Source organism: Meyerozyma guilliermondii, genomic scaffold (genome assembly GCF_000149425.1).
Source record: "Meyerozyma guilliermondii ATCC 6260 scaffold_1 genomic scaffold, whole genome shotgun sequence".
In the NCBI taxonomy this organism is placed as follows: domain Eukaryota; kingdom Fungi; phylum Ascomycota; class Pichiomycetes; order Serinales; family Debaryomycetaceae; genus Meyerozyma; species Meyerozyma guilliermondii.
The window spans coordinates 726,793-750,709 of NW_001809800.1; the positions used below are offsets into that span (position 1 = coordinate 726,793).

At 42.9% G+C, this 23,917-nt stretch overlaps 13 protein-coding genes and 1 non-coding gene across 14 annotated transcripts; 7 read left to right on the forward strand and 7 right to left on the reverse strand. All coding sequences in view use genetic code 12, as the record gives it.

Moving 5' to 3' along the window:
* Nucleotides 1-311: 311 nt before the first annotated feature.
* Nucleotides 312-1,736, forward strand: PGUG_00405 (uncharacterized protein; the record flags this gene model as incomplete). The annotated part of the gene is made up of 1 exon (XM_001486978.1): nt 312-1,736. One exon carries the CDS (start codon nt 312-314, stop codon nt 1,734-1,736), a length of 1,425 nt encoding a protein of 474 aa, XP_001487028.2.
* On the forward strand, nt 1,648-4,182 carry GLN4 (glutamine--tRNA ligase; the record flags this gene model as incomplete). The annotated part of the gene is made up of 1 exon (XM_001486979.1): nt 1,648-4,182. The coding sequence occupies one exon, from the start codon at nt 1,648-1,650 to the stop codon at nt 4,180-4,182; it is 2,535 nt and encodes an 844-aa protein (XP_001487029.2).
* A 1,454-nt stretch (nt 4,183-5,636) lies between these two features.
* Nucleotides 5,637-7,019, forward strand: GAC1 (protein phosphatase regulator; the record flags this gene model as incomplete). Its single annotated transcript, XM_001486980.1, has 1 exon — nt 5,637-7,019. The coding sequence occupies one exon, from the start codon at nt 5,637-5,639 to the stop codon at nt 7,017-7,019; it is 1,383 nt and encodes a 460-aa protein (XP_001487030.2).
* Nucleotides 7,020-7,105: 86 nt separating this feature from the next.
* On the reverse strand, nt 7,106-7,903 carry THG1 (tRNA guanylyltransferase; the record flags this gene model as incomplete). The annotated part of the gene is made up of 1 exon (XM_001486981.1): nt 7,106-7,903. The coding sequence occupies one exon, from the start codon at nt 7,901-7,903 to the stop codon at nt 7,106-7,108; it is 798 nt and encodes a 265-aa protein (XP_001487031.2).
* Nucleotides 7,904-8,022: 119 nt separating this feature from the next.
* Nucleotides 8,023-11,523, forward strand: RPA135 (DNA-directed RNA polymerase I core subunit; the record flags this gene model as incomplete). The annotated part of the gene is made up of 1 exon (XM_001486982.1): nt 8,023-11,523. One exon carries the CDS (start codon nt 8,023-8,025, stop codon nt 11,521-11,523), a length of 3,501 nt encoding a protein of 1,166 aa, XP_001487032.2.
* A 181-nt stretch (nt 11,524-11,704) lies between these two features.
* On the reverse strand, nt 11,705-12,385 carry PGUG_00410 (uncharacterized protein; the record flags this gene model as incomplete). Its single annotated transcript, XM_001486983.1, has 1 exon — nt 11,705-12,385. One exon carries the CDS (start codon nt 12,383-12,385, stop codon nt 11,705-11,707), a length of 681 nt encoding a protein of 226 aa, XP_001487033.1.
* A 10-nt stretch (nt 12,386-12,395) lies between these two features.
* PGUG_00411 (uncharacterized protein) lies at nt 12,396-13,286 on the forward strand (the record flags this gene model as incomplete). The annotated part of the gene is made up of 1 exon (XM_001486984.1): nt 12,396-13,286. One exon carries the CDS (start codon nt 12,396-12,398, stop codon nt 13,284-13,286), a length of 891 nt encoding a protein of 296 aa, XP_001487034.2.
* A 4-nt stretch (nt 13,287-13,290) lies between these two features.
* Nucleotides 13,291-14,592, reverse strand: PGUG_00412 (mRNA-processing endoribonuclease; the record flags this gene model as incomplete). The annotated part of the gene is made up of 1 exon (XM_001486985.1): nt 13,291-14,592. One exon carries the CDS (start codon nt 14,590-14,592, stop codon nt 13,291-13,293), a length of 1,302 nt encoding a protein of 433 aa, XP_001487035.2.
* Nucleotides 14,593-14,647: 55 nt separating this feature from the next.
* On the reverse strand, nt 14,648-16,414 carry PGUG_00413 (uncharacterized protein; the record flags this gene model as incomplete). Its single annotated transcript, XM_001486986.1, has 1 exon — nt 14,648-16,414. One exon carries the CDS (start codon nt 16,412-16,414, stop codon nt 14,648-14,650), a length of 1,767 nt encoding a protein of 588 aa, XP_001487036.2.
* Nucleotides 16,415-17,136: 722 nt separating this feature from the next.
* GUS1 (glutamate--tRNA ligase) lies at nt 17,137-18,885 on the forward strand (the record flags this gene model as incomplete). Its single annotated transcript, XM_001486987.1, has 1 exon — nt 17,137-18,885. The coding sequence occupies one exon, from the start codon at nt 17,137-17,139 to the stop codon at nt 18,883-18,885; it is 1,749 nt and encodes a 582-aa protein (XP_001487037.2).
* A 101-nt stretch (nt 18,886-18,986) lies between these two features.
* Nucleotides 18,987-19,058, reverse strand: PGUG_05978. Its single transcript has one exon. It is a non-coding gene; the product is annotated as a tRNA-Glu (tRNA).
* A 170-nt stretch (nt 19,059-19,228) lies between these two features.
* On the reverse strand, nt 19,229-20,962 carry PGUG_00415 (MFS transporter; the record flags this gene model as incomplete). Its single annotated transcript, XM_001486988.1, has 1 exon — nt 19,229-20,962. One exon carries the CDS (start codon nt 20,960-20,962, stop codon nt 19,229-19,231), a length of 1,734 nt encoding a protein of 577 aa, XP_001487038.2.
* A 961-nt stretch (nt 20,963-21,923) lies between these two features.
* Nucleotides 21,924-22,268, forward strand: PGUG_00416 (uncharacterized protein; the record flags this gene model as incomplete). The annotated part of the gene is made up of 1 exon (XM_001486989.1): nt 21,924-22,268. One exon carries the CDS (start codon nt 21,924-21,926, stop codon nt 22,266-22,268), a length of 345 nt encoding a protein of 114 aa, XP_001487039.2.
* A 96-nt stretch (nt 22,269-22,364) lies between these two features.
* PGUG_00417 (uncharacterized protein) lies at nt 22,365-23,807 on the reverse strand (the record flags this gene model as incomplete). The annotated part of the gene is made up of 1 exon (XM_001486990.1): nt 22,365-23,807. One exon carries the CDS (start codon nt 23,805-23,807, stop codon nt 22,365-22,367), a length of 1,443 nt encoding a protein of 480 aa, XP_001487040.2.
* Nucleotides 23,808-23,917: the final 110 nt, after the last annotated feature.

Here is a 23,917-nt window from a genome sequence, read left to right on the forward strand (position 1 = left end):
TTCGTATTCTCTATGCCCTGAGTGATCAGAACGTAATTGTTTGCCAATTATCTGTCAATTTAACTTGGTTCGTTCCGTTTGTTCTGACCAGATCGGTTCAAATTTTATAATTTCTAATTTCTTTTCCAAATCAAATCTCCATTATCCTTCACTGCATCTCTAACCAGCATCATAGCCTCGTTATCCTGATACATACCATCTTATTCTGTTGTAATGAAAATGCACCAACTGATTTTTTCACAGCGAAAAGTCGTGCACTGTCGTGTTCCTACCGAGCGTCTTTCTGGTGCACCGCGCTGCCGTCGGGATAAATGCGGTTCTCCGTCGCCGCGGCGGAAACGGACATAAGCCATGCCGCAGCCTCTTTTATTGATAGTGGCAAAAAACTGCTGTTGCTTCTTCCGCATATAAATCCTCGACTTTTTTCCGCACCTGCCATGGCTACCGAGACTGTACAGACCGAGCCGGTAACTAGTGATGCGATGAGCACTGGAACTGTGGCTATTGAAGAGCCCTCTAGACCCCATTACACGTGGAAAAAATCATTCAATGACTGGCTTAGTCAAACATGGAGTAGTCAGTATTCTGATGAAAAGGTTGAAAGCGAGTTGCTCTCGTGTTTACCGTTTTTTCCCGACGGAGATGCCACCAGAAGAGCCAAAATTATAAATACTGACATTGGAAACGGCAATTACATCCATGAGTTTTTCATTGAAAACACACAAAAACCCAAGAAACCAGACCAGGTTCGCGATATCGTGCTCGTACACGGCTATGCGGCATCACTTGGTCTATTTATAGACAATTTTGATGATCTTTCCTCAATTCCTGGCATCAAAATCCATGCCATCGATTTGCTTGGTTTTGGGTTTTCTTCACGCCCTCACTTTCCCAAATTTCCTAGTGAAACAGAGAAGGATATTCACAAGGTGGAGGATTGGTTCATTGACTCGTTCGAACAGTGGAGACTCAAGAGAAACCTCGACCGGTTCACATTAATTGGCCACTCATTTGGTGGATATTTGAGTTGCGCGTATGCCCTCAAGTATAACAAGCCCACACAAGCAGGCCCCAATGTTCTCGATAAGCTTGTGCTAGTCAGTCCTGTGGGTGTCGAGCGCAGCCGTCATTCTTTGTTTAACAACATCAAAGACGACGGTAAGCAAAATGATGTGGACATTCAAAAGGAAATTAAACAAAACCAAGAAGAGGTTGTTTCTCAAGACGCAGACACCTCTACCGACGAAAACAGGTACCCGACATGGCTCCTGTACATGTGGAAGAGAAACTACTCACTCTTCCTGATAATCCGTGTAGCTGGTCCAGCGAAATCAAAGTGGATTTCCGGATGGACGACGAGGCGGTTTGCTCATAAATACAGGGAGAATCCAGTCTTCTTCCAGAATATGCATAATTACATCTACAGAGTGTTCAATGGCAAAGGTTCCGGTGAGTACGCTTTGACGAGGGTACTTGGAGTCGGAGCATTGGCCAAGCTTCCACTTATAGACCGGTGCCCAGAAAAATTCGCAGCTATGAACTTGCCAACTTATTGGGTTTACGGCGATAAAGATTGGATGAATGAGAAGGCAGGATTAGAAATGACAAAAGATATCAACCGTTTGGCCGGAAAAAAATTGGCCCACTATGACATTATTTCCAACGCTGGCCATCATGTGTATTTGGACAATCCTCCATCATTTGCCCATAATCTCTTCAAGTTTCTTGAGATGTAAATTATTTAATAGATCAATCCATACACCAGGTAGTCTTATCAAATTTTCGATGTCACCGCGAATTTTATTCTCACGATCAGTCATGTCTGACGATGCATTTATTGATGCCTTCAGTCGCATTGGATTAACCGATAAAAAGACAAAAGAGATCATCAAGAACAAGAAGGTTTCAAAGTCTTTATTTGATATCATCAACGAAGCCCCCAAGCCCGATTCCATTTATGATGACAAAACCATCTCATTATTGCATGCTTTGGCAGTCGAATGTAAAGGTGCTGATGTTCCCAATCGCCATCTCGTGACCAATGCCATTGTAGACGGGAGGTTGAAATCGAACTTACAAGTTTCTGAAGCCTACAAATACGTAAACAGTCATCCTGATGCCAACAATTCCGACATGGAAAAACACTCAGGTGTGGGTGTTGAGGTCACGGAAGATGATGTTAGAAAGCACATTGGCAATTACATTAACGAGAACAAGCAGCAGATAGAGGCAAAGAGATATGCTGGTGTTCCGGCACTTTTAGGCGAAGTGAAGAAGATTCCCGAGTTGAAGTGGGCCGCACCTCAATTGTTCAAGCCCATTATAGATGAAAAAGTTTTGGCTCTTTTGGGTCCCAAGGACGAGAGAGACGTAGTCAAGAAGGAGAAAAAGAAGAAGGAAAAAGCACCGGCTCAGAAAGAGAAAACTGAGCCAGTGAGGTCGATGTTCTCCGAAGGATTTCTTGGAGATCTACACAAACCAGGTGAAAATCCTCAAATGTACCCTGAATTAATGAAGGAGCACTTGAAGTTTACGGGCGGTAAGGTGTTCACACGTTTTCCTCCCGAGCCTAATGGATACCTTCACATCGGCCATTCCAAAGCCATCATGGTGAACTTTGGATACGCCAAGTATCACGGAGGAAACTGTTACTTGCGGTTCGACGATACCAACCCTGAAGCCGAGGAGGAGGTTTATTTCAACTCCATTCGCGACATAATCGACTGGTTGGGATTCGAACCATGGAAAGTCACCTATTCTTCTGACTACTTTGACGAGTTGTATGAGTTGGCAGAAAAATTAATTAACATTGGAAAGGGATATGTTTGTCACTGTACAGCAGAAGAAGTCAAGGCTCAACGAGGAATGAAGCCCGATGGTACACTTGGTGGAGAGCGTTTCGCTTGTCCTCACAGAGATCGTACGCCAGAGGTTAATTTGGCTGAATTCCGCAAGATGAAGAATGGAGAGTACAAATCAGGTGAAGCCACTTTGAGAATGAAACAAGATTTGACATCGCCTTCTCCACAAATGTGGGACTTGGTGGCTTACCGAGTGTTGAATGCTAAGCACCATAGAACCGGGGACAAATGGTTGATTTATCCAACCTATGATTTCACTCACTGTCTTGTTGATTCGTTTGAGAATATTAGTCACTCCTTGTGTACCGTCGAGTTTAGACTTTCTAGAGAGTCTTACGAGTGGCTCTGTGACGTTTTGCATGTTTACAGGCCGGCTCAGCGTGAGTACGGTAGATTGAACATCACCGGTACGGTGTTATCGAAACGTAAAATTGCAAAGCTTGTCAATGAAGGGTACGTGAGAGGATGGGATGATCCCAGATTGTTCACTTTGGAGGCAGTACGTCGTCGTGGAGTTCCTCCTGGTGCCATTTTGTCCTTCATCAACACTTTGGGTGTCACCACTTCCACCACCAATATTCAAGCCGTTCGTCTTGACAGCGCCGTGAGAAACTACTTGGATTCAACCACGCCTCGTCTCATGATGGTTTTGGACCCCATTAAGGTTGAACTTGTGAATGTTAACGACGACTTCAAGGAAGAAGTGGAGATTCCTTACAAGCCAGGAGATGCCAAGTTTGGTTCACGCAAGGTCTCGTTCACGAAAACCATCTACATTGATCGCTCTGATTACCGTGATAATGTATCTGCCGAATACTTTAGATTGGCACCAGGTCAGAGCGTTGGTCTCATGAAAGTTCCCTTCAATATCAGCGTTGTTAAAGTTGATAAAGATGACAACGGCAACGTGACAAAGATACATGCCAAGTACGAGAACGAGGAGCACAAAAAACCAAAGACTTATATCCAATGGGTTCCAGAAGACAACTTGAAGATATCAGAAGTTAGAATCCAGAACCAATTATTTTTGAGTGAAAATCCTCTCGCTCTTCCTGAGGGATACTTGAAGGATATCAATCCCGACTCAGAGCTCGTGTACAAGAATGCAATCATTGAACCATCATTTGCAGAAATTAAGGCCAAATCTCCAATGAACATTCCTATCGAAGGAAGTGAATTCAACATTCCTGAAAAAGGAGGTCCATACACGGTGAGGTTCCAGGCGTTGCGTGTGGGGTACTTCTGTATGGACAAGGACAGCACAGACTCCGACTTGGTGTTGAACCGGATTGTGACCCTCAAGGAAGATTCCAAAAAGTAGTGTATAGCGGCTGCAAAATCCTGCATAATATAGCCAATAACCCATAATGCGTATAATCTCATCGTCAACCTTCCGTACATGCGACTGTCTGCAGTACAAAATGGCGTGCATGAATTGCCTAATTGATACCGATGCAAATACGAGACGCACGCCAAGCTAAAACCGAAAAGTCCGATGTGAATAGGGTAGATGTAATGCAGCAATGGTAAAATAGCACATACTAATGCAGCCTGAACAAACGCAGCAATTGACAAATAAAGGAGAGAAATACCGCGCCTGCAGATAAACATGAAAATTGTAATTCAGTTCTCCGATTACGCCGTAATTGGCCCGTTCGAGCGCTAAATTCTACCAATTATCACCACTTGCATCCACCTCTCATAAAGTAAATTCAAAGTAAACTTAAGTCAACCCCACATCATCTCCACACCCCACAGCCTTAATATCTTGCATTATCTGGAGCCTGCACACATCTTAATCTCAGACAATCTTAGATGTCAGTATGGGCTCACTTTGATAATGAGCTCATAGCACTTTCTGCGGTGCAATGGATGCCCCAAGGGACCCAGGGGAGATCTGCAATGCCAGCCTAAGAGTTTTGCATTTGCAGCAGGCTATGATCTTTTCGCATATACTTGCTCAACACGTCTTTCCCCACCTTCAACCCCACTGCTGTCCCGCCTTTTAATTTTTTTTTTCCCAACATTTCATTTTTTCTTTCGCGCCTTTCCCGCCCCTGTGACGCGCATCGTACAAAGCGGTGTGCGATCTCGTCAATAGGGTGAAACAACCATATTCTTTCATGTAAAACGTAACCCAAAAGCTTCCAGATTCTTGTAGTCATATCTTCACAACATAAGACATCTGCTGGCGTGTTTTCCCTTGCCAAAATCTCCAACTTCATCCACCAGCACAAACTCAAAATCGGTCGTGGCCCAACCACATCGCCCTAATAGTGGATGGTTTTACTCACCGAAATGCGGCTGCAGCTGGCACTGCGGCGACCCTGCAGTAGTGGTGGATAGTTTATTTAAGGGGGATATCACTTTTTTTCACAAAAGTTTCTCATATTAAACCACTTCCCTTGAAAGTGCTACTAGTGGACCTTTAATTCATTGTTAAGGTTCTATCGTATACCTACGATCCAGCTCTATTACTTTTTTCAAATATAGTTGCTGTGACTATAGCCGCTTTCCTTTTTGGGTGTTGGGTATCGGATTCGGAGTAAATCGAAAATTTTTCTATTGTAACTTTTAGTTGCCTCATTACGTTCGACTCCCTGCAGCAAATCTATTGTGGTATTTAGCTTGCAGTTCGCCTTTTGATTCCAAACCACAAAATTACCTTGTTTCATATTTGTGCCCGTGGTCATTTTTTCTGAGTAATCGGATCCTGGTGCTATTTATTTATTTGCACAAACTCCTCAAACAAACGCTGGTCGTTCTGTTAAAATCATGACTGTAACTATCAACATCAGTTCCAGTGATTCCGAAACATCCTCTGCCACCAAACCAGCCCCTAAAGTGCAAGCCAAGGATGACTCGGCTCTCACCCGTCCCCATCCGTTGCTAAAGAAAAAATCAGGAGAATTGATTAAATCTTCGTTGAGACTTTCATCATTAACAAAATCAGCATCGGCATCGTCTCTCTTGAGCCCGACCAAGTCCGTTAGATTCGCTAGCCGGTTGGCAAACATCAAGATGTTTGACGGAACCGACTCCCCCAGCGTGGTTTCCACCACCGAGAACTCCCCCACAGGAACACCGCCCGCAGCCGAAGGAGGCGAAAGCTACTTTGACTTACGTTGGGACGACGATGAAAGCGATAGTAACTCGGTTTCGGACGAAGAAGGTGTGATTACACCACCAGGACCCACCAAGTACAAGTGGGATTGGTCCAATTTCAGACTGGTAACAAACTTGCATTGCACCGATGGGACGCCCATTTATCTCCTGACTTTGCTGCTTTCTGCCGACTCGACTTCGTTGAATGGAATGTTGATGGCAAAGAATATCGCTTTTGAAAAGGCAATCAGTATAAAATTGACTTTTGATGGATGGCAGTCCAAACTCATCATCAACAACGTTTCTTACGTGAGGTCGTTTGCAGCAATCAACTATGACCAGTTTCGTTTCTCGATCCCCCTTCAAAACTTAGCTTCCGTTGTGAATGTGGAGTTTGTGATAAAATACGAGGTGGCGAACCAAACATTTTGGGACAATAACTTGCAGCGCAATTACAAGCTTAAGCTAGTCAAACAAAAACCTCAAACCAAGGGATTCAATTACAACTTCCCATCCCAATCATTACCTCAGTTTGACGAATTGGTCACCAAATTGAACCTGTACCAAACTGAAGCAAAAGCCAACCTAGATGACGGCAATTACACATATTTAAAATCCTCACCTTCCAAAACTAGATCTGATTTCCATTCAAGGTATGATTTTAATGCCGAGTTATCTAAACCTCGAGAATCAAAGAAACCTTCCACTAGCGATAAGATACCAGCACCCGCATTTCAATCGTATCTGTCGCTAATGCCCACCAGACCCCCATTAAAGCACTCGTTTTCATCATCTGATATTCCGGAGAAACCAAAATATTCTCAATCATACAAGGCCAGACAGAATGCTTCCACCTCCAAACCCACCACTTCACAAGAGGAACCAACCAAATTCAACTCTCAATCGTATGCCAACCTTCTTGAAAAATACTGTTTCTTTGGAGGCGATGAGCAGCCACAAACTTCTCCATTGTTAACTGCTCCACTTGGCGGCTCGAAAATCGACTCCCCCGCATCTACTTTCCACTTGTTGAGTGATTCCATTCACATCTAACCATCCTGTATTAATAACCGTTGATTTTCATTTCTGTGCTGGAAAATATATGTATAGAATTTATACTATGTATACACATTTGGTTTCTAATTTTGTAGCCATGGCCTACTGTCCCAAAAATCGTTCTTGATCAAGTCTATATGATGGACCATGATTGAAGCTTTACCACGCTTCTTTTCATACCTCTGTTTCTGTCGCTGTGACAATTGAGATTCGTCGACAGATTCTTGATATTCTCGTACAATGACCGTGCCTTTCTTAAATATTTCTGGTTCATTATTATAGTTGATACCGAACTCTTTGAACAAAATTTCGTTTTTGTCACTGGAAACCGTTCCTATAAGCCGGTTTTCGGCTTCTTTAGGACTCATTCCACCTTTCAGTACCAATGCCCAAAATGTAGTATTGTACAAATTATTAATATGACAATCAACTTGGCGCCATCTAAAGTAATCTGATACATGTTCCATGGAAGGATACACAACTGCCCTAGCATCGAATATGGGAAGCCTCTCTAACTGAAGTGGCTTTTCAGGAAACTTTGTGTTCCATATATGCTGGTAAGCAGCGGCCATAGTTGCTGCAAATAAAGTGACAATTTTCATCTCTCGCCTCTCATAAAGGGAACATTTTTTCCTTAGTAAGAAAGAATACTCATCAGAGTCACCGTATGCCATAACAATGTCAGAAATTTGCTTAAATACATGCAAAGCTGCTTCGTTCATCACCTCCAAAGCACCAACATCATTTGGTTTTGCAAACTTATAGTAGTCGCTAAACTTATGAAACCCTTTTCCATCGACCCGCACAATGATATAGGTGTCAGGAAGTAGAAAGTTTTCTCTCTCGAACTGCCTGACATACTCATATCGAGAATTAGCCATTGTCTTCGAGCACAGTACGATAAGATGGGTCAATATACCGCGCTGACGTAAGCGGCGATGAGCGATTCATTTTCGCATCATCATCTCAAATTTTTCAAAGCTACATCATCTCGCTGAAAATGGGGGCCCAGTTCAGAACCTTAGAACGAGAAAGCAGGTTCAGAAATCCGCCCAAGGATAAATCTGCGTACCCGCTATTAGCCGATGCGGTATCGCCTCATATAGGCTCATTTAACGCCTTGACTGAAGGACCTGGCGGTGGCTTGCTCAACTTGGGAGTTCAAGATATTGGCACCAAGACTATTTTCGACTCCAATGACACCGACAGATTGGGTAACAAGCTCAGTATTAGGGTGGAGTCGGTTCAATTGACGAAGCCAGCTGTTCCAGCAAACGATAAATTGTCGATGAACAGAAGAACATACCCATCGGAATGTAGAGAAAGGATGACCAGTTACAGATCTAGATTAATGTTGAAGGTCACATGGTCCGTCAACGATGGCGAGGAGGTTTCCGAAGTTCGTGAGGCCGGTCAGATTCCTATAATGTTAAAATCAAATCGATGTCATTTGGAAAAGTTATCTCCTGATGAGTTGGTGAAACAAAAAGAAGAGTCCGATGAATTGGGAGGTTATTTCATTGTCAATGGTATTGAGAAGTTGATTCGGATGTTGATTGTGCAACGTCGTAACCACCCTATGGCGATCATCCGTCCTTCGTTCGGAAATAGAGGTGCATCATATACCAAGTTTGGTATTCAAATCAGATGTGTTCGTCCCGACCAAACTTCACAAACTAATGTTTTACACTACTTGAACGACGGTAATGTCACGTTTAGATTTTCATGGAGAAAGAACGAGTACTTGGTTCCTGTCATGATGATAATGAAGGCATTAGTTGAAACAAGCGACCGTGAAATTTTCGATGGTATAGTCGGTGCCGACACCTCCAACTCGTTCTTGACCGATCGTTTAGAATTGTTGTTGAGAAGCTACAAAAAGTACAATTTGTACTCGAAACAAGAAACCTTGGCTTACTTGGGTGACAAGTTCAGAGTGGTATTCGGTGCTACACCAGACGTTTCTGACATCGAGGTGGGTCAAGAGGTTCTCAAAAGAATTGTATTGGTCCACCTTGAGGACCCCAAGGACAAATTCCGCATGCTTCTCTTCATGATAAGAAAGCTCTATACCTTGGTTGCCGGCGATTGTAGTCCAGACAATCCCGATGCCACTCAGCATCAAGAGGTATTGCTCGGAGGATTCTTGTATGGTATGATCATCAAGGAAAAAATCGAAGAGTATTTACAAAGCATCAGACTCCAAATTCTGTCCGATATAAACAGAGGTGTTGCTGTCAACTTTAATGATAGGCGGTACATGTCGAGAGTGTTTTTGAGAATCAACGAGAACATTGGTCAAAAGTTGCAGTATTTCTTATCGACTGGTAATTTAGTTTCTCAATCGGGTCTTGATTTACAACAAGTTTCTGGATACACTGTGGTGGCAGAGAAGATCAATTTCCACAGATTCATTTCGCATTTCCGAATGGTCCATAGAGGTTCTTTCTTTGCCGAATTGAAGACCACCACTGTGAGAAAATTGCTTCCTGAATCGTGGGGTTTCTTGTGCCCCGTCCATACCCCAGATGGATCTCCTTGTGGTTTGTTGAACCATTTGGCTCATAAGTGTAAAATTGCTACTGAAGCTTCAGACGTTTCAACTGTACCCGCTGCTTTGGCCCAGTTGGGTGTGTCTCCTGCCCATGCTTTTGCAGCTGGACCAAACTTGTGCTGTATTCAATTGGATGGAAAAGTGGTTGGATGGGTTACTCACGAGCATGGTAAGATTGTTGCTGACACCTTAAGATTCTGGAAAGTTGAAGGCACTCACGGCTTGCCTTTGGACTTGGAAATCGGTTATGTTCCTCCTTCTAATCAAGGTCAATACCCAGGTCTTTACATTTTTGGAGGGCATTCCAGAATGATGAGACCCACGAAATACTTACCATTGGACAAGCAGGATATAGTTGGTCCATTTGAACAAGTTTACATGGACATTGCTGTCACCCCTCCAGAAATAGAGAACAATGTCCATACCCATGTGGAATTTTCTCCTACAAATGTGTTATCAATTTTGGCCAATTTGACTCCATTTTCAGACTTTAACCAGTCTCCAAGAAATATGTACCAATGTCAAATGGGTAAGCAAACTATGGGTACTCCTGGTGTGGCCCTTGCACACAGATCAGACAACAAGTTGTACCGTCTTCAAACCGGACAGACACCTATTGTCAAGGCAAACTTATATGACGATTATGGAATGGATAACTTTCCAAACGGTACTAATGCCGTTGTCGCGGTTATCTCTTACACTGGTTATGATATGGACGATGCTATGATTATCAATAAGTCTGCAGACGAGAGAGGGTTTGGATATGGTACAGTGTACAAGGTTGAGAAGGTGGATCTTTCGCAATCAAGAAGAAGAGGAGATCCTATAACTCAGCATTTTGGATTTGGTGAAGACTCATGGCCAGAATCCTGGAAAGAAAAGTTGGATAGCGACGGGTTGCCAATTATTGGTGTCAAGGTGGAGGAAGGTGACCCAATTGTAGCATACTTTGACGATACTTTGGGCAAGACCAAAGTTAAAACATACCATTCCAGTGAACCAGCTTATATCGAAGAGGTCAAATTATTGGGTGATGATTCAGGAAACCAAGAAGGTCAGCAGATTACTATCAAGTATAGAGTTACCAGACAGCCATTAATTGGTGATAAGTTTTCTTCCAGACACGGACAGAAGGGTGTTTGTTCAAGAAAATGGCCTCAAGTCGATATGCCATTCTCAGAATCGGGTATTCAACCTGATGTTATCATCAACCCCCATGCTTTCCCTTCACGTATGACAATTGGAATGTTTGTTGAATCTTTGGCAGGAAAGGCTGGTGCTCTTCATGGAATTGCACAGGATTCTACCCCATGGATTTTCAGTGAAGACGATACCCCAGCCGACTACTTTGGTGAGCAATTAAGACAGGCAGGTTACAACTATCATGGAAATGAACCCATGTACTCTGGAGCCACTGGTGAAGAACTTCGTGCCGATATATATATTGGCTGTGTCTACTACCAAAGATTGAGACATATGGTGAACGATAAGTTCCAAGTCCGTTCCACTGGACCTGTCAACTCTTTGACAATGCAACCTGTCAAGGGAAGAAAGAGATCGGGAGGTATTCGTGTGGGAGAGATGGAAAGAGATGCATTGATTGGCCATGGTACATCGTTCTTACTTCAGGACAGATTGCTCAATTGTTCTGACTACACACAAACCTCCATCTGTCGTTCATGTGGCTCACTTTTGAACACACAAACATCAGTTCCAAGAGTGGGTTCCGTTGCCAGCGTCAGATGTCGTAGGTGTTCATCCAAATTTGAAGCTCACGGCAAGAACGATAATGTCAATGATTCCGAAATATGGGAGGACGGACAAGGTAAGAAGTTTGTTGGTGGAGATAACACCACCACCGTTGCAATTCCATTCGTCTTGAAGTACTTGGACTCGGAGTTGGCAGCTATGGGTATCAAGATGAGATTTAATGTCCACCCCAACTAGACCTAGAAACCACTTCAGCTGCACTCTGTAGCATGTTTATATATTGCATAGAGAATAAGGAAATATGTCCTTTACTTTAGAGCACGAACTGTAGTTAGAATCTTGAGACTCACTATGGCTTTGTTTCTTCTTGATCTCTTGCAGTTTTTTGTTCGTTTGAAACTTTTCAAAAATTTGATCTCTAGACACCCTTGATCTTGACCGTCGTTTTCTTGGAGTTTTGAGCGATATATCTTGCATTTTGCAAATCGCTCCCATCCGCCCTCTGAGTAGCTTCTTCTTCCGTTTGAGAAATTCCTGCTTCCAAATGCCTTTTAATTATACGAGCACGAACCAAGTCGGCTGGAGTCTCGATGAACCAAGTTTCGTCAACATAGTCTTCAATTGAGTTCCACCCGGCATCTGGTAGCGAAACATAATTACCTTCGAGAATCACGAATTCGATTTCTGGTCCAATGACAATTGCATTTTCCGTAGGATCCTTTAGTTTGTGATCAAAGGTTGGCGCCGTTATGGTTTCGTTCTGACGCTCCTTCAAGCTTTTCACAAGCTGAACAAACTTCTCAACATTGTAAGTGAAAGGAGCACCTCTTCTTTCAAAAGCCGTTACTGGGTCTTCCATTGCAGCCAATTCATGCCGGTACAAATGATAACCATCTTGTCCCAATACTATAGCTTTGTATTTTGTGTTAAGTTCGTCCACTATCCTATGTGCAAGCGTAGTTTTTCCCGACCCTGGTGCTCCTGCAATTGATACAATTGTTCTTGAGCCTTTCTTGTGCAAATTCACCACTCTTTGAACAAGGTTATTTATATCGTTTGCGCTGATTTCCACCGGATCCTGGTTGTGTGTGGGTGCCATAGTAGCAATTATGGAGTTGTTTCCTGGTGAATGGAACACTGTAGATTCCTCAATTGGTCAATTGATCTGTGGATTTGCGTGCGACTCAGATGACTTTCGCTACTCAATATACTTGTCTGATTTGGATATTTGTTACTACGAGACCCTAGATAAGGAGCAAATTGTTGCTCGGGCCAAGAGTGAAGGAATTGAAGACTTGAAAGATGCCGATATAAGGTTTTTGCTTTCTGGGTGCAAACAAAGTGTGGATAAGGAAGATTTGAAAGTTGAGGTTGGTGCGCAAGAGTTGGTAGTTGTCGTTTCGAATCCTGTGGAATGGAAGTTTCGACTCAGGAAAGCTTCCGTTGAAGAGAATGCTGCATTTTTCAAGAAACTCAATCGCCAACATTTTCAGAAAGAGGGTCTCTTACTACACCGCATCGAGAAACTACATCAATTGCTCGCTGGTCGTGATTACTATATTATGTTCTTGAGCCAAAACCTTAAATCTATAAATGGTGACGAAGTTCTTCGAAAGTTTGAGCGGAATTTCAAAGAACAGAGCGAACTCTTGCAGTTGAAGAAGGACGATTGGCAAAAATGGTCCGAAGAATCGTATCAGGGCAAAGATGTATGGAATGATATCAAGCGAATCACTAGGTCGCCAACCACATCGAAGCAGACGGATACTATGGTCAAAGTAGAACCACAATCTCCTTCACCGGTGCCAAGAATTAAGCAGGAAACTTCATCTTCAGTGGAACTGTCTCCGATAAAAAAGGCAAGGTCCATCAAAAAGCTAGGCACATTCAATCTCAAACGAGAAAGAAGTGCCGATGCTGATGAACTAACTTCTAAAGAGCCGTCTCCTAAGAAGTTTGTCAAACGTCTTGGACAGGTGTCTAAGCGCAAGAAAACCTAACTCTTTAACCCGAATTTTGGGCTAGGTTTCTCCATCTTTGGGTGAGCTGAGCAAGTGCATTATTCTCCGTCTGGTTCATTTCTTTCTCGTATATGCGTTTGAGAATCTCCAGCCAGAAGCCTACGAACGCTATTAGGTCGGCTTGATTGTGTGGAACTTCTGCAAACTTGGTATTTTCCTGAACCCGGCTTTTTTGGAAGGAAATCTTGGAACGCTTTAAATATGAGGAAAACACCGGCAACCAGAACAATTCCAAAACTCGAAGAACGTCATTCAAGTTGCGAATATTGCTTCGTTCGTAGTCTCTTATCAAGTCCAAGTCGTCTCCATAAGCAGTTCGCATACATTTGTCCACAGCACCAATTGTCAACTTTTGGATCTCTGACAGAATTATGTTTTTGATGTCTTGGTCTGCCTTTACGTGGTTATTCAGTTCCATAGCAACAGGTTCTGGAGTCTGGCTATGGTTATGCAATTGGTCTAAAAGATCTATGGGCAGTCTGGGCAGCTGCACATTTCTTCTTTGGTTCTCATTCAAGACCATTTCTCCAATCAATTTGGCAGTCATCTTCGGCCTATAACTAACAGTGAGAACCTCGTTTGTAAGAGCTTTCATGCAAAGGTTTTTGTCGTTCGAAAGTAGAACAACGAGTGAGCTAGGATAGGTTTTTTGATAAAAGAGACAACAATCTAGGATCGCATCGTCCTGAGTTGCAAACTTATCAATTACCTGCGACATCTTTTGTCCCACTACACTATCACTATTGGTGGCCAATGCTGCGTAAATCCAGTCGTTAGCCCACCGGGCAAGATGGCCCACAGACTTTCCTGATAATTCTCCATCCAAGTCTGCAATTCTCGTCGATTTTTTCAACCCATCCAATTCCTTAATTGCAGCCATAGGCACGACTACTTTGAGCTTATACTTCAGACCGGTTTTTTTCAAGTCGTCGAGAATATTTAGATGCGAAAGTAGGAAATTGGTATCTACTACCAAGTATGCGTAGTCAAGTGCTGATGGTGAAACATGTGCATCTTCAAGATCTAGGTCCATGACCTCATCTGAGGTCAATCCTTGGTTACGTCGATGTACTACATAGTCTGATATAGCCTCAACTTCCAGAAAATCGTCCATTGGAACCATTTCGATATCCTCTGAACTCTTATCGGCTGCCAGATTAACCCTCGATTCTATTGTTTTCAACACATAATTAACAGGTTTCACTGGACGCCGTCGCCCGACAGTAACAGTCTTGGAGCTCTGCTCGGAGCTCAACCCTCCAAGGGCATATTTGGATGGAAGCATGGTGTAGTGGGTTGTAGGTTTTGTGAACTGTGTTGATGCGTATACTGTATATAAACTATACGATGCCTAGTACAAACTCCAATACGCTGACTGAAAGACTTAAGAGGATGATGAGAAGAATCATCCATGTTATTCGGGTTGTGTTGCTTTCGTTCATACTGTCACTTATGATGTCCAGAAACTCCAAGAATACTTTGCAACGATCATTGATTACTTGCACTCTTTGTTCAATTTCCAAGTACTCACGAACTCCACTGTAAAGTGGATGAAGTGCTGGTTCTGACGACCAGAAGAATTGTGGAGTGTCGAGAATGGAGCTCGAGAGATTGACATCCACACGAAGTTTGAAAAGTTTTCCTGATTTTTTGAGTAATTGTGATCTTTTGAGACCAAGACGGCCAGTTAATGCAAGTTTCCGGGGAAGTTTGGAGATCAGTTGTAAGATATGAACAATACGACTCTCGAATAGACATAGCTTGGTCAGCTGCGCAATTGCATGAGACATGGTTAATTTAATGAGATGGTCTCCCGACCGAAGTGTAATCATGTCATTGTAGATTCTAGGACGATGAATCAGACTATCGTATTCAAAATGAAATTCTTCCGTTTCAATGTCCTGTTCGTCAATGGGGTTGATGAGGAGTGTGTCTGGCAGGTCTGTAGCAAATGCAAGGTCAGCTAGAATGTTTTTTTCGTGGATCTCTGAAAAGTTCCAAAAAACAACGATTCCATAGCTGAAAATGAACATCTCTCCATGATGTTTAGAGAGCTCAATCTGAGCGTTGATTCGACTGTCCGTCCCGCTGGGTTGATCGGACATGCTTTTATTTGGGGCTGGAATGCTGCCACCACTATCAGTATCACTCGTAGTTTCGTCTACTGGTGGTGCAAAGAATTGAGGCTCAGATGGATCGAAGGGAGTATTGTCGAAATTTTCCGTTTCTGGATCCATTGAGTAGTTTTGAACATCCTCGGGGGTCTCTACTCCAGAGTAGTACTCGTATAAATGATCCGCCTGTTCATTCTTGTTGATCATTTTCTCCATGAATTGGTTCTTGCGTTCAAGTTTTGCAGAATTGTTCGATTTAACCCTGAAGCCATCGTTTCCCGGCAACAACGGCAACAGGTACGGCACGAAAAGAGACTCGTCGTAGAGTCGGGGCTTCACCTCGTGATTTTGCGCCAAAAATTTGGACACGGCCTCAATGTTAAACTGTTCGCATATATAGTACGCCGTCATTCGATTGAATTCGTGTTGCCGATCCTCCTTGGACATCAATTCTGCTCGCGATCTTTGGATCTGGGTCTGGAGTTCGGGTGATATTTGGGACAGAAGTGCCATGGGTGGTGGAGGTGAAGTGTAACGCTGTTGCTCAGGAATGAGTACAAGTTTTTGGGAAGTCTTGGAAGTTCTGGAAGGAAGTGACTGGGAAAGTTTGGGAATGCTACGGATGGGATTTCGACTGTAGCCTTCTACAGGAGGAGACATTGGTCTATGTTGAGGAGATGAAGGATGACTCGCTAGCTGAGGTGGTAGTCTGCTCTGCCCTGATGGTATATCACTAGAATTGCTAAGAAGCTTATCGACGGAAATATCGGTGTATTTGTTAACACGGTTCACTAGTCGTTTGTGTAGCGGGCCTGAACTCAAAGGTTGACCTTGTTGTTGGAGTTGTTTCTTATAATTATGCCCGGCAAACGGAGCTCTCGTTCCCTTTATGCCATTTGTTCTGGAGTCTGTGACCAAGATAGAAGGCGACCTTTTGGCGGTGGGCCTTCGGATCTCGCGGTTTCCCGAGGTATAGGGCGAGTTTGTACTCATGCCAGATAAGGGCAGAAATAAGTTGTTGGTTGCTTGATGGGTTCCTGCTGTGGTTTGTGCAGGAATCAACAGAGACGGACAATCTCAAAGAATACGGAAATAAAAATGAAATAGAAAAGTGGAAAAAGGTGGTTTTCTTGCTTGATTTGAGCACGTAGCACCTCAGAGATAACATTAGAGCTCCATCGTCACTTAACCACCCTTAGTTTCTGTGAATACACATCCAATTCTCCGCTCTGTGTCACGTGACGATGACTGAAAAATTTCAATGTCTCAAAAATACTCAGTGATTCATCCTTTATGAAATTAGTTGTAGCAGCAAAGGCAGCCACTTTGGGCTATCCTGTGTTGATTGCAGTGAATCTCATTAACAACTCCAACAACTCCGAATCTATTGAAGTCGAATATGTGGACGATAAAGCCGCAAGCGACAAGGATGCTCCAATCAACTTGATCACTGAAAGTGGTTCAGAAATCGTTAGACAAGAATTGGCTCTTGCCCACTTGGGAATCAAGTTCCCAGACATCATCAAAAATGCAGAAGAATCTGAATCGTGGTTTGAATTCGCCATCACCAAATTGTACGTCAAAAACTTTAAGTGCAATTGACTGGTGATCTCGAAAAGCTCGATGCGCATTTGAATTTGAGAAGTACTATAGTTGGCTATTCCGTGTCTGCTGCTGATATTGCTGTATGGGGTGTATTGAGAGCCAACGCATTGATGGGTTCAGTCATCAAGAACGAGGTTTATCAGAATGTTTCTCGTTGGTACAACTTCATTGCCTCTAACAAGGCATTTGAAGGTGCAGTGGAAACCATGACCAAGTCAGTCAATGAGATCAGAAAGCTGGCCAAGGCCACCAAGAATGGTGGAAAGAAGGAGGCTCACAAAGCCAGCTTTGATATTGATCTTCCAAATGCTCAGGTTGGTAAGGTAGTTACTCGTTTCCCTCCTGAACCTTCGGGGTACTTGCACATTGGACATGCCAAAGCTGCTATTTTGAACGAATACTTTGCTCATGCTTACAAGGGTAAGTTAATCATTCGGTTCGACGACACCAACCCAACCAAAGAAAAAGTTGAGTTTCAAGACTCTATCATTGAAGATTTGGCACTTTTGGGTATCAAAGGTGACGTTGTCTCGTACTCGTCTGACTATTTTCAACAGATGTACGACTTGGCTCTCCAACTCATCAAAGACGGCAATGCTTATTGCGATAACACACCTTTGGAAGAAATGAGAGAGCAAAGAATGGTCGGAGAACCTTCTGCCAAGAGAGACACCAGTGTCGACGAAAACTTGAGAATTTTCACTGAGGAAATGACCAAAGGTACAGAAGAAGGGTTAAAATACTGTCTTAGAGCCAAGATCGATTACAAGGCACCTAACAAGGCCTTGAGAGACCCCGTCATGTACAGATGTAATTTGACTCCTCATCACAGAACTGGAACCCAATGGAAAGTTTATCCTACATACGACTTCTGTGCTCCAGTGGTCGATTCCATCGAGGGTGTCACCCATGCTTTGAGAACCAACGAATACAGAGACAGAAATCCGCAGTACGAATGGGTGTTGAAGGCTTTGAATTTGCGTCATGTCGACATTTGGGATTTTGCCAGAACAAACTTTGTCAGAACCTTATTATCCAAGAGAAAGTTACAGTGGTTCGTCGACAAGAAGTATGTTGGTAACTGGGATGACCCACGTTTTCCTACAGTTCGTGGTGTGAGAAGAAGAGGAATGACTGTGGAAGGATTGAGAAACTTTGTCATTTCCCAAGGTCCTTCAAGAAATATCATCAACTTGGACTGGTCGGTGATTTGGGCAATGAACAAGAAAATCATTGATCCTGTTGCACCTAGATTCACTGCTGTCGAAGCCAAGAATGCCGTTCCGGTTGAAATTGAAGGAGCTCCTTCCACGCCTCAAAAGGAACAAAAACCCAAGCACAAGAAGAACCCCGAGGTCGGAACCAAAGACGTCATTTTGTATAACAAGGTACTTATCGACCAGGCCGATGCAGCTTTAATCGAAGACAAAGAGGAGGTTACTTTCATGGATTGGGGTAATGTCATTATCACCGAAATTACCAAAGAAGACGGTATTGTTAAGTCTTTGAAGGGTCAATTGCACTTGGAGGGTGATTTCCGTAAAACTTCCAAAAAACTTACTTGGTTGGCCAACACAGATGATAAGGTTCCTGTGGATTTGGTTGACTTTGATCACTTGATCACCAAAGACAAACTCGAAGATGGAGACAACTTTGAGGATTTCTTGACCCCACAAACCGAATTCCACACTGAAGCTTTGGCTGACCTTAACATCAGAAACTTGAAGGAGGGAGATATTATCCAGTTCGAGAGAAAGGGCTACTATAGATTGGACAAACCATATTCCGAGGGTAGTCCAGCTGTCTTTTATACCATTCCCGATGGTAAGACTGTGTCCAAGTACGGATCTAAGAAATAGTTGTATACATAAATATAATACTCGACACTACTCATGAAGCCTTTACGACTTAACGACACTACTTGTCAATTGTTTCTTTGATGGTATTGAGTGCAAAAAAATTCCGATACCGGGAGTCGAACCCGGGTCTGCTCGGTGAAAGCGAACCGTGCTAGCCGTTACACTATATCGGATATTTCTGTACAGTTCTAGCTGCGATATCCACAAGTGGTGTATGAAGTTTCAAAGTTTAAATTATAGTGGCAATACAGACTATTTTTATTATATACTAAAAATTAATAATTTTGACATTTACTTGGTTTCTTGCAAGCACTCTATCTGTCTATGGTGTATATTATCATTCTCAGTGTTTTTCCGACTCTGGTGAATAAGCATACCTTGAAAACTTTCTAATTCGGGCACCGAATTTGTAGAACAAGAACGGAATGAAGCAACATGCCAAAGCAATAAATCCCATTAATGATGATGCCCACTGGTTTCCCAACCTATTGTACATCTGAATGGTGAATAAGGGGACACAAGCACCCCAGATAGATCTCACCAAAGTTTTCGCAGCCAATGCACTTGCAGCGTAGTGTTGGTAAGAGTCCACGATGTAATTATTGGCTGGATTATACAGAGCACAGAAGCCAAACCCTGCTGCGAGTCCACTGAAGCAAGGACCTGCCCATGAGATTCTCGTATATGAGGACCATGCAAAGCAAAACAAACCAATGGGAATAAACCAGCATACAACCATCATAGGAATCAATCTTAACTCAGCTGGCGGTAACTCACCTCTATCACGATACACTTGTGCTCTTCTATTGTAGTCTCTGTTGACATAAGGTGCAATTAAGGTGGCGAGGATCACTCCCACTCCAATGGGAATGAACATAATTCCTGTTTTGGAAGCAGACCAACCTTTGTCCTTCATGTAGACAATTGGATAGGCAAAGAAAAACATGTACAACAATCCATAAATGACAGCCATAAAAATGGTGATTAGAAACACAATAAGCTCACTCAATAATAAGAAAGGTCTCAATAAAGAGTCCAGGGCAACTTGGCTAAAAGTTCTCACTTTTAATTCTCCAATGGTCTTGTAACGTTGATCACCAGTTTCTTTCCTTAACTTTATTGCTCTGCGTTTAAGAAGAGTACTGGCTTGAGTTTCAGGAACAAATATAGTAAGAACAGCGTAAAAGAAACCTGCCACGATCAAAAAGGTCCAATAAATCCATCTCCAAGTTGGTGCATAGTCGCCCAAAAGACCTCCAAAAATCGGACCCATGACAGGTCCAAGGTATGGAGCTGCAGAGAAAATAGCCATGGCTTGTCCTCTCTCACTGCTGTGCCAAATATCTGACAAAGATCCACCGATTAAAGTCATTGGAGCGGAAAATGCAATTCCATCTATAAGACGACAAATTAAAAGTGTTTCAATATTCTTGGCCAAAGCACAAGGAATGATAAATATGAGTCCCAATGCCAACGTTACCGTGTACACCGGTTTCCTGCCCACTTCTTCTGACATTGGAGCAAATATACATGGTCCAAATCCAAAACCAAGCACAAAGGTGGTAACAGAAGCCACAATAATCACCTCTTCTGAAACACCCAATTCATTTCGAGGCCCCTCGAGATCACCAGTCACAATTGCAGAACCGAGAGCCACAACAAAACAAATGGAACCTAAAATTAATGTAAGGAGCCACTTTCTTCCATAGCCCATGTTTTTAGGATCTTCCTTGTCACCCTCTACAAACTCCACAATACGAAGTTCGGTTTGTTGGTCTATTGGGTACTTCCATGGATCGTTTTCGTTGTAGTCAGAAGAGGGGTCTGCTCTAGAGTGAAATTTTTTCAAGTCGTACGGCTGTTCCAACTCACCCAAGGCTCCACCTTTTTCTTCGAGACCAGAAACGACCTTTTGGATACTTCTGGATTCACTTATGGTTCGCTCTATATTCTTGGCCAGGTACGCTTCCGCATCAACTTTTTCATCGGAATCAAAAGCATCATTTTTGTGATAAGATTTGGGCACTTTATCAGACCCTCTGATAGAGCTGAGCGTACTACTCTCCGTAGACACCATCTCAATTTCTAGGCAAATATTTCAGTGTGAATGAAAAGAAAAACACGATTGGTACAGCCTCCAAGTGACAAAAAAGCTAAAATTTTACCTCCATGAAATATTTATAATCGGCTGCAAAATAAGTCGGCTCACCGCGGCCGGTCCCGATGGTCGCAGAATACAAAACTGTGCCAATTTCAGCGTTTGAGGCTTGAAAGTCGTATATGCATCACCATAAGGCATGTGAAGCAATATCACACCGACTTAGAGGTGCCAATTGAGCGCCATTGTTACCCCTACTGTTAACTTCAAGCCGACCAGATATCGGCACGGCTATAAAGCATGTGCTTTAAAAGTGAGGCACGCGGTATATGCAGTCGCCAACACATGCTTGGCGACTATTCTCGGAGCGTATCCCAAATAGTCAATTGAATCCATATGGACCCAAAAACGAACATCAGACAGACTGTGGCAAATTATGGCGCAATTGGCAATTTTTCTCGAATTTTCCATCTTCATGGATGATTAGGCACCATTACGTACTATATGTACGGCGTCTCTACCTATGACGTAAGCACCACATTTGGCCCCAGTGTCGATTTTCGCTCTCGTACGACTGAACGATTCGATTGTTTGCTGCACGAATAGGCTTTGGTCACACGGGATTACACGGGTTATGTGCCGGATCAAAATCTGGGGAAGCACAAAACAAAATTAGCCTTCCGAAGCCCCAGAACGTCACAAAGACCGTCACATATACGTAGTATCCTGACAGTTTTAACGCCTTCAATTTATATCTGACTCTGGAGTCAATTGAGTGCCGCAATTGCTTGAGCTGGTTTTTGCTATTCTCGGGTTACGTAATGTATGCACCTATTACGTAGCCGTTGGTTGCGGAGTTGCGACCGCCGCAATCGTCAGCACTATATAAGGAGGAGGGGAATGTCTTTCAAGATTCAATTGACATTTAAACAAGATTGAAATGGCCGCACCACACAAATTATTTTACAAGGGATCGAATGTCGATGATTTCGTGATTTTTGTTGACGACGTTAATTTGCGTGAAAAGTATCTCAAAGGTGACACCACCATACCCTTGATTGACATTGTTTCCATCTATAAAGTGTTTGTTAATAGACAAGGTGGTCTGGAGGGTGTGTTGGATGAAGCCTCCAAGAACGAATTGTCCAATGAATTTGGAACAACTGATGTCGATGCCATTATTAAGAAGATCTTGAAAGAGGGTAGTGACAAGCAAGGTAGCTCCATACAAAGAGGAGGTAATTCTCATAACGACTCGATGGGTGCAGGAAACACTGGTAACTAGATAGCATAAAAGCCAATAAAACGACTTCGGTAGTCAGTGTAGTGCCTCTGTGATTTCAAATCAGCAAAGTACAATATCAACTCGGTACATTATCAACTAGCTTTGATGGTTCTTTGTCCTTGAGTTGCTTTTTTCCACCTTTCGTATAAAATAGTCAACGTCTTTCGTGGGTAGAAGCAGAAACCAATATTGGACATCGGTTTCGACATTTTTTCGATTTTTGCAATTATCCACAATTATGAGTTCATTGAAATAGCAATTGGTTCGATCCTCTTCAGCCAACAGCTTAGTGGTCACATCTACTGGTGTAATCTGTGGCGGTACTTTGAACATAGAAGAGGAGCCATCCTCATGGTCCTGGGTGGTAAAATGCTGACACCAAGTCGCATGTTCCCAGCAATTTGCAGCCACGAACAAGATCTCATACCGGCGTTCTTTATCTGTGAAATCTAGTTTGCTGGAAAATTCATACTTGCTGAAGATGCCTCCACTCGTATCCACCGGGCTAGGATAAAATTTTGATCCTTTCAAAGGAATCACAAATCGCACTTTCATCTTTCTGGACCACATATGTCCAACTTCACTTAAAACAAGATGATGTTTATAAAGAAAGACCCCATAAACTCGGTTGATAAACTTCTTTTGGGACTTCCATATTACTTGTGAGCTATCGGCAAACAAGCATGTGCCGAAAAATTGCAGACATACTTTTATGGAACGGGAAATGGACAGGAAATCACAGATATTGTTGAGCATTCTTGCCTTGCTATACTCCTCACTTGATATGGAGATTTCATTGACAATTTGTAGTAATTTCAAACATCGTTCGTAAGCTCGCTTCAAGTCTTCCCTCTTTTTTGTTGTGTTGCATATAAATGCCTCGATGTATAGTTTGTACCGAGCAATGCGTGCCAACGGTTTTTGCATGACAGACATGAAAGATAGATCTGATCGTTTGTGTTGTATCAAACGAAGATACGACTCCCAGCTTCTGAACCACAATGGGTTTGCCTCGAGTAAGTCACGAATATAGTGAAACAATTCAATATACTTACTATACCAGGCTGTCTCAATTCCATATGAACAAACCATATGCGACATCTTGACAAGCCTTTCTTCTCCATTACCAGAGGTGCTGGAGAAACAATTCCTTAAATGTTTTGCAAGCATGCTGTGTGAGTCAATGAGTGATTTAACTGTTGCCTGTAGTTCTACAATTGGGTAAGGACGACATAGCTGCCTGATTTTAAATGTATCCAAATAGTAGTTTCCAAGAACTTTCAAGTTTGTAACATAGTTTTCCTCGGAAACGACAAGCTCCTCCATGAGATAATGTAGCTGCTGTCTTTCCGTCTTGAGTGTCTTATCATAGGGAGAAAATGACAAATTTGGCACCGGCGACGTATAATCAGTAGTCAGTTCTGTGCCAGGCAGAACCACCCAACTATTGAAAGCAGGGGAATTGAGTACCGAAAGTTCATCCGACACATTTTCAGGAAAGAGATTGAGATGGAATGAGGGAGAGTCCACCACGCTCATTTTTGTAGGCGGGTTGTGAATTTTATCTTTGTACGCACAAGAAAAGTTGCAGCCATTCTTTTTGTCGCAACCAAAAAAGGGCACCCAACACACCCATCATAGAAGTAAAG